Source organism: Podarcis cretensis (genome assembly GCF_951804945.1).
Source record: "Podarcis cretensis genome assembly, chromosome: 2".
Taxonomy (NCBI): Eukaryota; Metazoa; Chordata; class Lepidosauria; order Squamata; family Lacertidae; genus Podarcis; species Podarcis cretensis.
This window is the reverse complement of record NC_137171.1, coordinates 57,333,596-57,349,152: the sequence shown is the minus strand read 5'-3', so window position 1 is coordinate 57,349,152 and position 15,557 is coordinate 57,333,596. Positions and strand designations below refer to the sequence as shown.

Here is a 15,557-nt window from a genome sequence, read left to right as displayed (position 1 = left end):
GATCCAAAGAGGTTTGAGAAAAAAGCAAAGACTGAACTTTCCATTCTGATTTGCGGTCTTTTGCACCTCACAGAATGCGGCTCTAGAATATCCTCAACCTTCAGGGATGATGTTTCAAAGAGTGTGCGAGAATGTGATGCAAAAGATCCCTTGGATCCCAGCCATTATTTCCTAAAAATTATTTTAGCATGAATACCAGAGTAAGAGCACACTACAGTAATATGAAAGATGTGGCTTAACTTATCTAAGAGGCTCCCTCTATTGTGCATCTGAGGTTGCAGAGTTAAGACTACATTTGCCATATAATTTATAGTTCAAATGCTTTTTCCCTGCTGCGAATGCTACAAGCAATTAAGTGTTGATCGTTCACGTTTTTGCTTTTTGGACAGCTCAAGCTATGTAAAATCAAGTTGTGCTATATGACATAGGTGTAGATTTGAATAAGAGATTAAAATATAGCAGTAGGGTCTGGGTGGTGCTTTGGATCATACAGAATATGGGGGAAAGAGTTAAACACAAATCCATTAAATCAGCAAATAAAACTCCTGCCAAGGACTTCAACAGACATTCATGAATTTTCATGAGCAACAAACAAGCGAAGCACCTTGAAGCTGTTACATCTGACAAAAGAAACTTGGAATCCATCAATAGAGGGATCTGTCTATCTACATAGCTGCACAATTGAAAAAATAAACTTAGACCAATTCATTTTGTAAAAACATCTCATATATCTCGTCTCACTATTGTTTCTACTCATTCAGGGGGTGTCAATATTTCACTGATTAGTCCTTCCCAGAGCAATTTCCAGCACCATATCCCATGCTACTGCGAAGGATACCCTGACTTACAGGAGTAGGTTTTCCAAATGCTGCAACAGAGGGGGCAGGAAGGACACAATGATCACGTCAACTATATTTCGCTATTACAATTTTTTCCCTTAAAGGTGGCTTGCACGTGACACATTTTGACTTCTATGTTGATATCAAACATATGAAAAGCATACAGTGGTACCTCGGGTACATATGCTTCAGGTTACAGACTCCGCTAACCCAGAAATAGTACCTCTGGTTAAGAACTTTACCTCAGGATGAGAATAGAAATTGCATGCTGGTGGCACGGCGGCAGCAGGAGGCTCCATTAGCTAAAGTGGTGCTTCAGGTTAAGAACAGTTTCAGGTTAAGAATGGACCTCCGGAATGAATTAAGTTCTTAACCCGAGGTACCACTGTACTTGGATAAAGATTGTGACAAAATAGAAGGGGAGAGAAGGGAGAATCAGGTCCAAAAGAAGCAGAAGTAATAGTTACCACTTTAGAGAGAAAATCAAACACCCTTAGGAAATTTTCTGTTGGACTAAAATGTGAAGCTTTACTGTATGGCCTGTCACCTCTAGATGTAGGTCATCACTTTTCAAGTGCCACAGTAGACAAAATTCAGGATTTTTTATAGACCTTTAAGATAAGGACAGTGTCCTAAAACTATAACTAGTCCTGTGCACCAAGAGTGATTTGAGCATACAGTAAACCTGCAATTTATGCAAGAGTTACGTTGTGGGGGTAACATAAAGGCAATATTGAGTACAGCCAAAGCACATTAGTTTCAAGGGCAAATGGGGCTGCTAAAGCTGTTTTTCACAGAGCCCTGCCCCCCTTTCCCTTTCCTTCCCCTCTCCTCTCCTTTTTTTGTCACACGCCTAATGCTGAATGCATACAAGTTAAATGCATGTAAATGGCAGGCTTACTGCATTTCTTAACCAGCACCTTCCTCCACCATCCCTTTGGTGTATAAAGGAAATTTAAAACTGGGTGGGTGGGAGCTTCAAAAGCAGCTTGGGAATGTAATGGGTGTCTATGCATGCAGTTCTTAAATTTTAAAGGAAATTACTTTCAAAAACCTCATGAACTTACTAAAACCTTCAAAGTAGTTCTTTGGCCAATATCTCTAAGCGATATCATTTATATGGCTTATACAACGGTACTCACCAAAAATATTTGTTTTTACAGTGATGGAAAGATGAGTATTGTTTCTCAAGATTTCAGTGGCTTTTGCAAATGTAATATTCTCAAAGTTTTGCCCATTTACTTCCATTACCTTTAAAATAATGCAGAAAAAGAGAATTTTGTTATAAAGAAAGATGGAGTATTACCAACACGGAATCTTAATCCACTTTTTTTGAAATTCAGCTCATTTCTAAAAATATGTTTTGAAACCAGCCTTATTTAATGCCTCACAAGTTTCAAAAGCAGCATTTTTACAAAACATCACGGCAGAAAGAATTGCTCCCCTGTTTAGACTGTTTACATATGTTTGTCTTTCACTTTCAATTGTAACATTTTCCTTTTGACTACCATAACCAATCCTGAGAATAATTTGGTTTTTCACAATATAAATTTCTCATCACGTTATGGAGGCAAAACTATTAATTTAGAAAACAGGTCAAACCATCATTAAACAAACCAAGGAACATGAGAGGGATGTGGTATGAAAAGTGTAGTTTTAGCCAAGATCTCTAAACCAGCCCATCACAACAAATATCTGAAATCAATTTCTTTGGTTGAATATACTTCACTTAACCAAAGCAGATATATGATTGTAAATAAGACACCGGGTTTTACTTTACCTGATCACCACGTTTAAGCCCAGCTTCTGCTGCTTTGCTTCCTGGTTCTACTGTCTCCACAAAAATACCAAAACATTTTTCACTTCCTCCAAGGAGGCTGAAGAAAAGTGGGGAGTCTCTAGAAGGCTTCTGCAATGTGATTTGTCTCCATTTTGCCTTGGCTGCACAGGCAATGTTTAGTAATCTGAGGTGCCCTTTCATTTTCTGTAAATTGTAAAACACATGAATATCTCCCATCTAGAATTAGGTGACACCAAATCATGTAATGGTAAAATTACACAGAACTACCTCACCACCTAATCACATCAACCCATTATTTGCCATAACTGTGACATGAAACAGCATTATCTGTATTATCTCTATAATAAAAAGCCCTTTGAAAGAAGTATGCAGTACTCAGTTAAAACCTTCTACAAATGGTTGCAGCATTCGAGGAACTTCAGTAATAGCTGCAAGGTAGATATAAGAATTAAGATATATTAAGAAAAAGTTAAATTATGATAAAAGTGTGTATTGGCAAGAAGTAATAGGAAACTGAAATAAGGAACAGATGGGAGGTCGGGTCTTTAGTGTTAAGACCAATTTATTTTTTATTGTTTGTTAAGAAAATTTGGTGTTTATTGTTATTCCTGTGTGTAATTCGGTATTTGTGTTTACTCTTTTTTCTTTTCTTGCTGTATCAATAAAAATCTAATAAATAAATAATTAAAACTTTAAAGAAAACCTTCTACAAATGTTTTTGCTATAGTAAGAGCTGCTTTTAAAAATGCATGATGCAGCACAAAACTCAATTTATTTAGGTTCCTACCGCATTTTCCAAGTTTTTTTCAAATTCTTCCAAAAAACGTGTCATGGCTGGATCTCCCTCAAAATCATTAAAATGGTTGTTCACCCACAATAGTACAACTCGGGTAACCTAAGAACAAGTACATATGTGAAGTTAATACAAGTTTTATTTGTAAGAGGAAATTAGGTTGCTATTCTTAATATAGTTTTGGCACTAACAACCAGTCAAGTAGCTTTTGTACCAACTATATACCTTTCCACTCTATGAGCCAATTTGTCTATGCTTTTATACATTTTTAAAAAAAATAAAATGACGATCTTTTTTACCATAGAGAACAGGCCTACAACTCAGCACCTGGAGTACTATCTCTCTTCCATGGTTTTCTTATGAATCAGTATTTCAAAGTTGCTACCCTTGCAAAATATTTGTCATTTGCAACGGCTGCTTCTATGAGACTTACACTAATAAAGGTAGAATTTCCATCTTCATTTTTTTGACAGAGGAGCCAATTGGGCTATAAAATTACTGCACAACTGGCAGTCTGTCAGATACCTTGTCAGTTTAAAACAAAAATGTTTTTCAAAGATATCTATCCAAGTTCTCTAACCACATAAAATGTTACTTCCTGTTCTGAGGGCAATGCCTTTATATGTGTAAACATATAATGGTATACAACTTCTGAGGTCCTACTAATTATGACTAATTCTTTTTTAGCGATAATTACTTTACTTGGGATATCTCTTAGCTGAAAATTAAAACAGTGACTGGTTCATGGGTGTGAATTGAAATACCTAGGCATAAAGATGAAGCAAGAATAAAAGTTCAAAATACAGCGGAAATATCTGAATCATAAATGAGTTTATTTCTCGCATGTTTTCCCCATCCCCCAGCTCTGGTATATGATGGCAGAGACTTTTATTAGGCAACAGCATGAAGAAAGTGGATAGAGAAGTTTTTCTCCCTCTGCCATAACACCTGAACCTGAATGTTGAAAGATTCAGGGTATTGAACATAGTTAAAATATGGAACTCACCCCCACGGGGGTGAGGCAGTAATAACCACCAACTTGGGGGCTTTAAAGAGGACTGGACAAATTCAAGGAGGAGGAGACTATCAATGGATACTAGCCGTAAGGGCTATGCTCTGCATCTGAACGCCAGTTGTGTGGGCTTCACACAAGCATCCAGTTGGCCACTGTAAGAACTTGATGCTGGCCTGGATAGGCCACTGACCTGATACAGCAGGCTCTTCTTATTACTAGTACAAGAAAATTACCAATCAGGGTTTGGTTATCTCTCATCTAGAAACTAACCTTGTCCCTGAGACTGTCTACTTGAAACCATTCCAACAGTTTATCCCCAACTTCCAGGGGGCTTGCCAAAAATGTTCTGTATGTTAAGAGAAAGTCTTCAATGTATGTTGGATCCACAATAGAATGTTCTTCTATTAAATGTGTAATCAGGCGTTCAGGTGTTGCCTTAAAAACAAGAGATGACAGTTGATAAAATAATTCCACAAAAACAACATACCATTTTGTAATATCACCACCAAGCCATATTCATAAATCCTATTCCTAACTTTCATCCTAGACACATATTTATTTTCATAATACTTCCTGAATACCAATACAGCATTACAACTCGGATCTATGTCTGTAAAGACTATATTGTTGAGTGATGTCTAATTGCCCAGAGGCATATTATTTCCATTATTTCTAATATATAGCCATTTGACTGCATAACAAGAGAACTTCTATGAAGATGTGAAACTAGATCACTTTGTTATGAAACTGAAATAATATAATAAAACAACTTCTTTGTAAGGTTATGTTTTTGATCACCTTAATGACAATGTGTCCTTTCCTGGTTCCACTGCGGTCCAGCTCTCTGTGCTCTTTCACCATAACAATTTCTCCTTCTTCTTCAACCTTGTGTGTATTTTTTTCAACATGGTTCAGAATTCTCCAATAATCCTGCTGGGCTATACATACAAACTATGCAAAATAACAGAGGGGTATAAATACACAAGCAAACCATTTTGTTTTTTTTAAATCCATCAGTCAAGCCTAGACACATATAACATAATTATGGCAAAATGTAATTAGAAATCAATCTGTTTCCATCTTGTTCAACCTCATAATTTATTTATTTTTGTAATACCTTCAGAGATTACTACAACTGATACATATAGATAAGAAGTCTAGAACTTGAATTCAAAAAGTAAAATTGTCCTGAGCCCATTTCAGCAGACTTTGATATATACCGTATTTTTTGCTCTATAAGACTCACTTTTTCCCTCCTAAAAAGTAAGGGGAAATGTGTGTGCGTCTTATGGAGCGAATGCAGGTTGTGCAGCTATCCCAGAAGCCAGAACAGCAAGAGAGATTGCTGCTTTCACTGTGCAGCGATCCCTCTTGCCGTTCTGGCTTCTGAGATTCAGAATATTTTGCTTCTTGTTTTCTTCCTCCAAAAACTAGGTGCATCTTGTGGTCTGGTGCGTCTTATAGAGCGAAAAATACGGTAAGTAGGGAAAGCGGTGGTTCCTGTTTGCTGAATAACCTATGCTATGAGCAAGAAAGCTGTAAGTGGTTACCATTAGCCAAAATTGCACTATTTTATTTCTGGAATGATTAATTAAATAGAATTTTTAATGAGAAAATGGAAGAATGTTTTACTATGAAGTTATCTTACCTGGCAGTCATCTACTTTGGTCCGAACTACACCATTCATATATTGCTTTTCCAGAGAGGGAGTAATTCCAAAACTATTTCCCATACAGAGACTTTCCGTTTTCCCATCTCGATGGCTGATTTCCACAGTGCCATTTAAAATAACATACCAAGAATCAAGCTAGAAAGAAAACCCAATAAAATTATCAGTTATCTTACGCATCCAACTGTATCAACAATAAGCTAAACAGAAGGCTCATTGGATGCTTAGTATGCCTCTGCAACAGCAATATAACTATTGGGGTAACAATAGGTAAAGGTAAAGGTACCCCTGCCCGTACGGGCCAGTCTTGACAGACTCTGGGGTTGTGCGCCCATCTCACTAAGAGGCCAGGGGCCAGCGCTGTCCGGAGACACTTCCGGGTCACGTGGCCAGCGTGACATCGCTGCTCTAGCCAGAGCCAGAGCCGCACATGGAAACGCCGTTTACCTTCCCGCCGGTAAGCGGTCCCTATTTATCTACTTGCACCCGGAGGTGCTTTCGAACTGCTAGGTTGGCAGGCGCTGGGACCGAGCAGCGGGAGCGCACCCCGCCGCAGGGATTCGAACCGCCGACCTTTCGATCGGCAAGTCCTAGGCGCTGAGGCTTTAACCTTTAGCGCCACCTGTGTCCCCTGGGGTAACAATAAAAATGATTAATTTAGTAGTAATGTTAACAACCGGTACCCATCTTCCATGACCAGATCAGGAAGAAACACAGAGATGAATGAGATATTCAGACAGAAATTAGGATTGTCATTCTAATGTAAGATTCAGGATGTGGTATTGTTGCTTGAGTTCAAAACATTCATCAGGTGCATTTGAGAAACTATGGCTTGGTTCGCATGGCGCATCTTAGTTATAAACTCATGGCTAGTGAGAAGAGAACTTAACCATGAGCCCAGATCCAAATCATTGTGATCCATGAATAAAAAAGACCAGGGAGGAATAAAACAGCCGCAATCACCTCTCTGGGAGCCCATGTTTGCACAGTTTCACTAAGCCATAGTTTGCGTTGCCGTGATGTACAAACCAGGCCTATATCTAAGGGATAGAAACATGGTTTGACATTTGAAATAAGCTAGCAGTAGGTGATAAAAAACCCCTGTGAAATGTTTTTGGAGCTTTTGATAATATGCAATGACACTGGGGAGTTATGCACTGCTACGTATGCTGTAAAACTGAAAACATTTCACCCTTATCTGCATGGTAAAAAATATATATACTTATAGGTGTTTGATGATCACATAGCAACATGATCATAGTATACATTATTCAATACTTACTTCTTGCCCATCATTAAGAATGATGGCTCCTGCTTGTTCTACAACTTCAAATATCATCACTGAGCAGAGTTCTCTCCTTACAGACATAGTCATGTTTGCAAATGCTGGAAGCTGGTGCATGAATTCCAGTAATTGTTCTATAAGAAAAAAAATAAGTATATGTTAGAAACAAAGCAAGGCAACATTTAGTTAAGCTTCACTATCATGCAGGTTGGTATTATTTAATATATCAAAAATGGATTTCAATCTGTATTTGTGTCACTCATCAATTTTAGTTAGTTAATAAGAGCGGTTACAATGAGTTGAAATCAAAGAGGACTTTCAGCATGCAAAGGCATCTTCTACTCCAAAATGGGACTTTTGAATGAGAAAAAGTGAAACTTATTATGAAAGCAGAAACATGAGAACTGCTATAAAGCTATTTTAGCATTATGCAAACTCTTGTGAAAGACTTTGCAAAACTATGCCAGCAATTATTGTTCTATTATTCATAGTTATTTGTATCCAACCCCATGTTTATAGTACACAAGGAGGAAAGTGAGTAAGAAATAGCAGTCCAGTGTTAGAATGGCCCAATCTGGACACTTGGAAGTGCAGCAAGAAGCTTGGGTCCTATATGCATAGGAATTGATAACATTTAGTGGGTGGTTGCTTCGCCTGCCCATACATTCACACACAATCTATATATTTTATGCAATATATGAAGTTAGCTATAGATAAAGATATAGGGAATGTGTGTAAATAGATAGGTGAGACCTGCAACAAAATGTTGCAATGTGAACTGCTTCAGTTCAGAGTTTTAGCCAGACACGCTCTCTTCAAGGATTCTCAGTTCCATTCTCTCCCTCTCCAAATGTCAACCAAAATGGCTGGGGCTCTTTTGTGCGAGGGGGTCATTCTTTTGCTTTGTTTTTAAATATACTTCTGCAAACCTTAGGGTTCTCCCAAGCCTGCTAGTATCTCTCTCATATGTGTCAATGGTGCTACTTTGGCTACATAAGGATTGGCACTCTGTGTGTGTCTGTAAAATACGCTACTATATCAGTTTGTCATTAACTTTCAAATTACTAGATTATTAGGGATAATCTGTTGAAACTATGTAGAAGTACTTTCTTTCTTTTTACGTCTCACCAATGTCATCATCTGTTTTGTCAGCAGGTTCCTTTTCAAGGCATTCCCGTACAACATCTCTCCCCAGCAGTGGATCTGAAGTTCTGTCAATGTCTTCATCTTCTTCTTCATCGTCTTCAGAATCAACTGGTGCTTCTGGGAGACCAGTTAGATCTACATCTCCCATCTCACTTTCGGTAGCCTGTACATAAAATCAATGCAAGTTCTTTAAGCTGCTAAAAATTAAGCCCATAAATTTTGACACAAATCTACTTAGTTCTGGTAACATCAACTACCGGCCAACTGAACAGCTTAGAAGAGCTCTGTGAATAGCCTCCAGCTGCCCTGTGGGCAAACAAGTTATACTCGTCACTAATGGACCGTTGTGATTTTTTTTTTTGGGGGGGGGGGAGTGGGATTGGGGATAATCAGTAGAGCATGGCTAGAATATTCACTTGCATAGGTATTTGTGAAATCCAGATGTTAAATTCCATCAATAACAAACACAGAAATTAACAGATTTTCAGGACCATAAAGCTGGTGCTGTCTGCAGCTGAAAGTAAGTCAGAACCCTATAACCAATTTAACATAAACAATAATATTATATCCTAAAGGGAAAAATTGTTAAGATGGCTAAAAGAGTGATTGTACATTTAAACAGAATGGTTTAAGCATTTATTATCTGCAACTAGGCCATGTCATATGATGCAGGTAGATTTAAACTCAAGCTAGGCAAGGTCAGCTAACCTCAGCAGATCCAGCTTGTTCTCTGAAAGGTTCAGAGTTTCTTTGAATATGTGGGGAACATAAAACTCAGCCCTTCAAGAGACTCTCAACAGTCTATCAAAGCAGCAGCTCATTTGATTCCTATATGGCTAACATATATAGAAAACTCCTGGCAAGTAAGGTCAAGTGGCAGTTTAAAAATAGAAAGATTTAGCATTTGTACAATCTAGCACTTTGTACAATGCAGCAGCATTTCCTTTTACAAAAGGTTTTGTCAAGCAGAATCACCGTTTATAGCTTGTATTTTTAAAATAATAATAATATTGTAATAAAGGTACAATTCAACTTATGGAACACTAAATCAGAAACCGTAAAAGCAACCAAAAGTTGAAAAGTAAATTCAGATAACATTAAAGATCATCTGAATAAGGTCTCTGTCAGCCCACTAGCCCCTCTTCAAAACTTGGCATCTCTTCTTACTTTGGAAAAGCCTCTATTTTCCCTCTGGAACTATTGCAAGATGCTCTTGCAAATAGCCTCAAGAAAAGGACATCCTTCTGATGGCACCACACCAGAAGAAGAAGAGTGGATTGGTAGGGTAAGAAGAGGGCTTTTTCCAACTCCATGGAGACACACACACAGTGAGAGCTCTGCTGAATATGAACTTGCATTTTTGGTGTTTCTCAGTGTCTGTTTCTGCATCTGTCAGAATGTATAGTGTGTGTGAGGGTCTGTATGTATGTTCTGGAGAGTATGTATGTATGTTTACACAGCAAAACATGTGTTAGCCACTTTGACCACAGCCATCACCAATATGAAGCCCTCAGGAGTTTGGCCAATTTTCAGCATGCTCATCAGCTCGGGGGGGGGGAGGAGAGCTACTCAAGGTCTAGATGAACAAACCATGTGGGTTGAGTGGGGGAAAGGGTTTAGTTCACTGCTAAGCATGGCCTTCGTAAAGGACAGTCAACATTTCTGGGAGAAGGAACTCAACTCATGATTTCTGTATATCTAGATCAGTTGTAGCAAACTTCTGGCCCATGGGCCTAATTAGTTAAAGCTGCATTCAATATATCTGCAGAGATAGCTCTGTCAGCACAAATATTTCTGCTTGCTCTTCCCCCTACCTGGTGTTTCCCTGCATCACCCCTCTCCTCTGCATGATGTTCTTAAGGGCTCTCCTGATTCTCCAAAGCAGATTTGGGGGTGGTGCAGGGAAACACCGGGTAGGGGGAAGAGAGGGAGGAAGTTGTGTTATGCTAGTGATAATTTCTTATATTGGCTTCTAGCAGACCCACAATGAATAAGACCCACAGAATTTATTTTAATTACTTAGGTAGTTTATTAACCTCTTGATCAAAGAGGTCTTCTCCAATTTGGCCCCGTTAGGCTCCCCCCATTTGGCCCACTTGGCTGCTTATTCCAAACCATGCCCACCAGTCCATCATATGACATCAGGAACAAGACAGGTAAAGACATCATTTCAAACTGTGCTGAATTCAAGCCACAACGGCAAAGGAATATTACCCTGCCACACCACTTTCAGGAGTGATATAACAGAATACCCTTGGGAGCTCCTGTTTGCTCTCATGTGTATCTGACCACTTTCAAACGCTGCTGACTGAGCACACTGAACTTCAAATTTCAAGTAATTTGAAGTAATCTGATGTTATATGTTCTCTGGTGATTGACAGGTGCCCTCCGCCCACCTGTCAAAGTGGTCTACAGCAGGTTGGCTACTTCTGGATTCAACTGTACAGCTGGATCTAATTCCCCATCCCTGATCTATATATTAAAGGAATAGTCTCTTCTTCAGAGAAAGAAGAAACATTCAGATAATATAAATGGATATTCAGGGATCCAGTCTTAGAGCATCAGTAGCATTGGAGCAAAGAAGATGGAGGCAACTAAGAGATCACTTGGAGTCCCAAGTACAATATTTATTTTAATATCTGTGGGAAAAGATACACAAAGGAATCTATTTACACCTATTTACACCACATCCTCTTTCAGTGTTCCACGAAACTTACATATTTTGGTCTAGTAATTTCATGATAGATAATTTTGATGCCGAATAAATGATCAAAGGATCAGAGTCTCAGATTCACACAAAGCAGTAGCTGCAGTGATCAGCATGGACAGAACAAATACTGTATTTGTCCCATTAGCAATGATGACATCCAGTTGCAGATCAATTTTGTTAACATATGGTTATAGGGCAAGTGCCCTAAGCAATTTAAAGAGGGCAAATAAATATGGAAACAAAGTGCTTACTACATGACAACAGAAAGAGATAAGTTACATGATTATCAACCTATACAGCAGATGGAAAGCAATAAAAACATTCCAGTTCTGCTGTTGTAAATATGAAATAGAAGGAAGACACATTGATTATGAGCTAAGAAAGTAAGAACGTTTTCTGAAACAGTACTGATATTTATTTAAAATGTTTGCTGCGAGGATTATGATGTCAAATTAACATTTGTAAAAGATCTCAACCCTACACATAATTTATTGTGTATGTAAAAACATTCACTCTGTGCCACATTCAGTTCAAGTAAGCAATGCATAGGTCAGTTTTTCCACATCTGAAAGTAAATCATAGACCCAAGAGATGTTACACCTTGGACTTTAAAACTGAGGTCCTGGATCTATTCAAAAGAGAGATATGTGGTTACATTCACGGACTTCTTTTCACAGTCAGCCTTAATAGCAGCTCGTGTAAGGTGACAGAACCCTTACTTTAACAGCTGATCCCCCAACCACACAGATTACATAAAGTGTCAACTTCAATACATACATTATCAAGGATATCAGATAAAAGTTATAATAATCGATGTGAATGTATGCATCCTGCATATGTAGACTTTGGAATGTTAGCACACAATCTTTAGAGACTATAGATGGACTTCTTGATATTCTGTAAGGTAAAGGTAAAGGTACCCCTGCCCATACGGGCCAGTCTTGACAGACTCTGGGGTTGTGCGCCCATCTCACTTAAGAGGCCAGGGGCCAGCGCTGTCCGGAGACACTTCCGGGTCACGTGGCCAGCGTGACATCGCTGCTCTGGCCAGAGCCCGAGCCAGAGCCGCACACGGAAACGCCATTTACCTTCCCGCTGGTAAGCGGTCCCTATTTATCTACTAGCACCCGGATATTCTGTAACACTCTGTTAATTGATTTTATGCACCTTTGGATGGAATAAGCCTCATTTAACATTACTTTTTAAAACTCAGTCTTATCATTGTGCAATCTACAGTAGAAGTAGTAGATGACAAAACAATTAAAGCATATCAATTATGCCAAGGTCATCCACTGTCACTTAATGTACTTTAGGGAACATTAATTATTAACCTATAGTGGATCAATGATGAATATAACCTCCAAGATGTATTTAGATACAGACTAAACAGAAGTGAAATAATTAAGTTGCTTTTTATAGAATCCAGCATATATCAAAGAAGTTGTGTGACTTACTCCACAATATTAATTTGGAAGAAGGGTGGAGCTAAATGTTAAATGCACATGTGCATAACAAGAACCAAACAGGAACAAGTGATTAGGAGCAAGAAGTAGCAAGGAGGAATAACATATCTTTCCTACATCTATTGCTTTCCCTACCCACCACTTTTCCTTAAACCTTGGCTAGATTGTGTTCAGACTAATAGAGAAATTACCCTGTAATTTATGAAAGACTCGTGATCTGCTGGATATTGTCTTAGCACCTAGTTCTATGCTTGTTTAAATCTAACCAATTATAGTAGACTTGCTGCTAGATAAGTATGCATAGGACTTCAGCCTTAATCAAGCCTCTTAACTTTGACAACTACTTTATTATATAAAAATAAAAATAATACAGCACATCCAAAAGGCCTCAGGGGAAACACAAATGGTAGGCAATTTGTTGCTCATCAGCTGGCCTTGTGAAAACTCTGGTTGGAAACTCTGGCCATTTTCTATCCACCACTACATGAATGTGGCTTGAAACATGGGACTGGAAATATTCCAGGGCATATCCCAAGCTATTCCATGACTTAGAAATGCATGAATTTGACATGTTTAACCCAGCTGTGCATTTTAAAGCTCACATACATAGACTCTTCTACAGTCTTTCCCACCATGAATGTCTAGAAGCTGATAGTCCGGGCAGGAAATTATTCTGGGCTTACTGAATGGCCGTAAGGTATAGATGTCTGGCTTTCTATATATTTGGAGCCACACATAGTTCACTTTTAAGCAGTTGTCTGAATCCACAGAGAGAATTAAGCAGGAACAGATATAGGAAAATATCTGCCTTACACAGAGTAAAACCGCTAGTCTATCTGGCTCAGCACTGTCTGCACTGACCGGCAGCACCTTTCCAGGGTTTAAAACAGGGATGTTTTCCAGATGAACTTGGAGATGCGGCAGGTTGAATCTGGGGCTTTTGTCATACAAAGCAATTGCTCTACCACTGAAATATGGCTCTCCTACTATATATTGTTGTCTGATTCTTGAATTCAAATAATCTTCCCTGTAGTCATAGCAATTTTGATCCAAATCTTTCACATTTTTTTTGTACTACAAGCTCTTTAGTGAGACACAAGTTTCATTATAAGGCAGTCTTAAGTTGCGTGTCAAGACCCCAAGGCCTCCCCCCTAAGTTGAATAAAATACACATGGGTTCAAATAGCCAAAAGCCACCACCACCCTCGGCCAACTGAAAGAAGAAGAAAAGGAAGCTGAAGAGTTTAGTAGGGTTCATGTCATTTGTTCCCCTAGCAATGCAGAAGCCTGAAGCTCTGTATAAAAAACTCTCAATAACGCAATGATACAAAGTGTGCCTACATCAAACTAGAAACACATACTGAAGTCTATTTATATTGTTTAAGCACTGTTTCCTTCCTATAGCACGAAGAGCTCTATATGCACATTTAATGAGACTAGTGTAAAATATAAAGGGTTGTATCCAACAAAGTTAGTGTAGAAGAATTGAACCTAGATCATTTAAGTTAGCCATTTTAATTTATTCCAGTGAGTCTACTCTGAATAGGCCTAATGTTGGAAGCAACCCAGCTTTTACCCAATCTATTATTGTCAATCAATTCACAATTAATTAATTAATTAAGCCAAACTCACTCTAATCTGCCATTTGCTTAAGTTGACTTCAACACACACATATCATTAAGAGCACTGCCCTTCTTTTCAGTTGCTGCTGAGCCTAGTGGCTGGGGGCTCAGGACACCAAAACACTTCTGATTGTATCCTAAATCTCAGTTGATACACTGCTTCTTTAGGCATCATGGGGGGGAAACCTCCACTGGTTACAATAGCCAGGTATCACCTGAATAACTACATATTATCACAAACACTGGTTTTATTATTATTTCAGTAAGATTTTAACTTGAAACAAATTACATCATTATCTTCCAAATCAAAACTTAATATTCCTTTGGTCTTACTGAACCCAACATATTACAGTGGTACCTCGGGTTACATACGCTTCAGGTTACATATGCTTCAGGTTACAGACTCCGCTAACCAAGAAATAGTATCTCGGGTTAAGAACTTTGCTTCAGGATGAGAACAGAAATTGTGCTCCGGCGGCACGGCAGCAGCAGGAGGCCCCATTAGCTAAAGTGGTGCTTCAGGTTAAGAAAAGTTTCAGGTCAAGTACAGACCTCGGAACGAATTAAGTACTTAACTTGAGGTACCACTGTATTTTGTTCATTGTGCTGTCAAATTTTAAAAGTATATGATAGCAATCTTATGCTTCTGCTAGCATACAGGGATTCAACCATTTAAGTCCTCCCTCTTTTTATGAAAACAGAATGTTAAAACAAATTTTGGACTTACTTGGTAGATGTCAGATAAACTGCTACTCCCAGAATCACTAGCAATGCTGCAACCAGACTGACTTGAGGGGACATGTGTCACCTGTGGATGTTGACCATCTGTGAGATGCATCTTGGTCAGGTCTGCAGGAAGCTGGAAGCAAAGTGTAATGTAAGGGAAGTTAAATAGGCTTTCAATTTCAAGCAATTCATGCTGTGTTTAACTTGATATAATTTAATGCTGACTGAGAAAATGCAATATACATTGGTTTTATTTTTTATTTGGTTGAAATATTGTCAGTTACCAACTACATATTAAGCCTTGTTGAGTTTAGGAAAACAACTTACAGTGAAAACTTGTGCATGTAAAAATTGCATTGGCTGCCAATTTGCTAAGTTCAAGGTGTTGGTTCAGGTGTACAAAGTCCTACACCTCTTGGGACCACAAAAGCTAAAAGAGCATCCTGCCCTCTACATACCCAATTGGTCACTGCTTTCTACAGATAAGG

At 38.6% G+C, this 15,557-nt stretch overlaps 1 protein-coding gene across 6 annotated transcripts in view; it reads right to left on the bottom strand.

Moving 5' to 3' along the window:
* RAPGEF6 (Rap guanine nucleotide exchange factor 6) overlaps positions 1-15,557 on the bottom strand; it is a 138,754-nt gene that overhangs the window by 45,702 nt on the left and 77,495 nt on the right. For all 6 annotated transcript variants that reach the window (XM_079968085.1, XM_079968089.1, XM_079968086.1 and 3 more), the window contains 9 exons: positions 15,071-15,202; positions 8,531-8,711; positions 7,400-7,536; positions 6,097-6,255; positions 5,247-5,399; positions 4,719-4,883; positions 3,428-3,535; positions 2,620-2,823; positions 1,982-2,090 (listed from right to left, as the gene is read on the bottom strand). In XM_079968085.1, the coding sequence (XP_079824211.1) occupies positions 1,982-2,090; positions 2,620-2,823; positions 3,428-3,535; positions 4,719-4,883; positions 5,247-5,399; positions 6,097-6,255; positions 7,400-7,536; positions 8,531-8,711; positions 15,071-15,202 (1,348 nt within the window). The remainder of the gene's footprint in view (positions 1-1,981; positions 2,091-2,619; positions 2,824-3,427; positions 3,536-4,718; positions 4,884-5,246; positions 5,400-6,096; positions 6,256-7,399; positions 7,537-8,530; positions 8,712-15,070; positions 15,203-15,557) is intronic.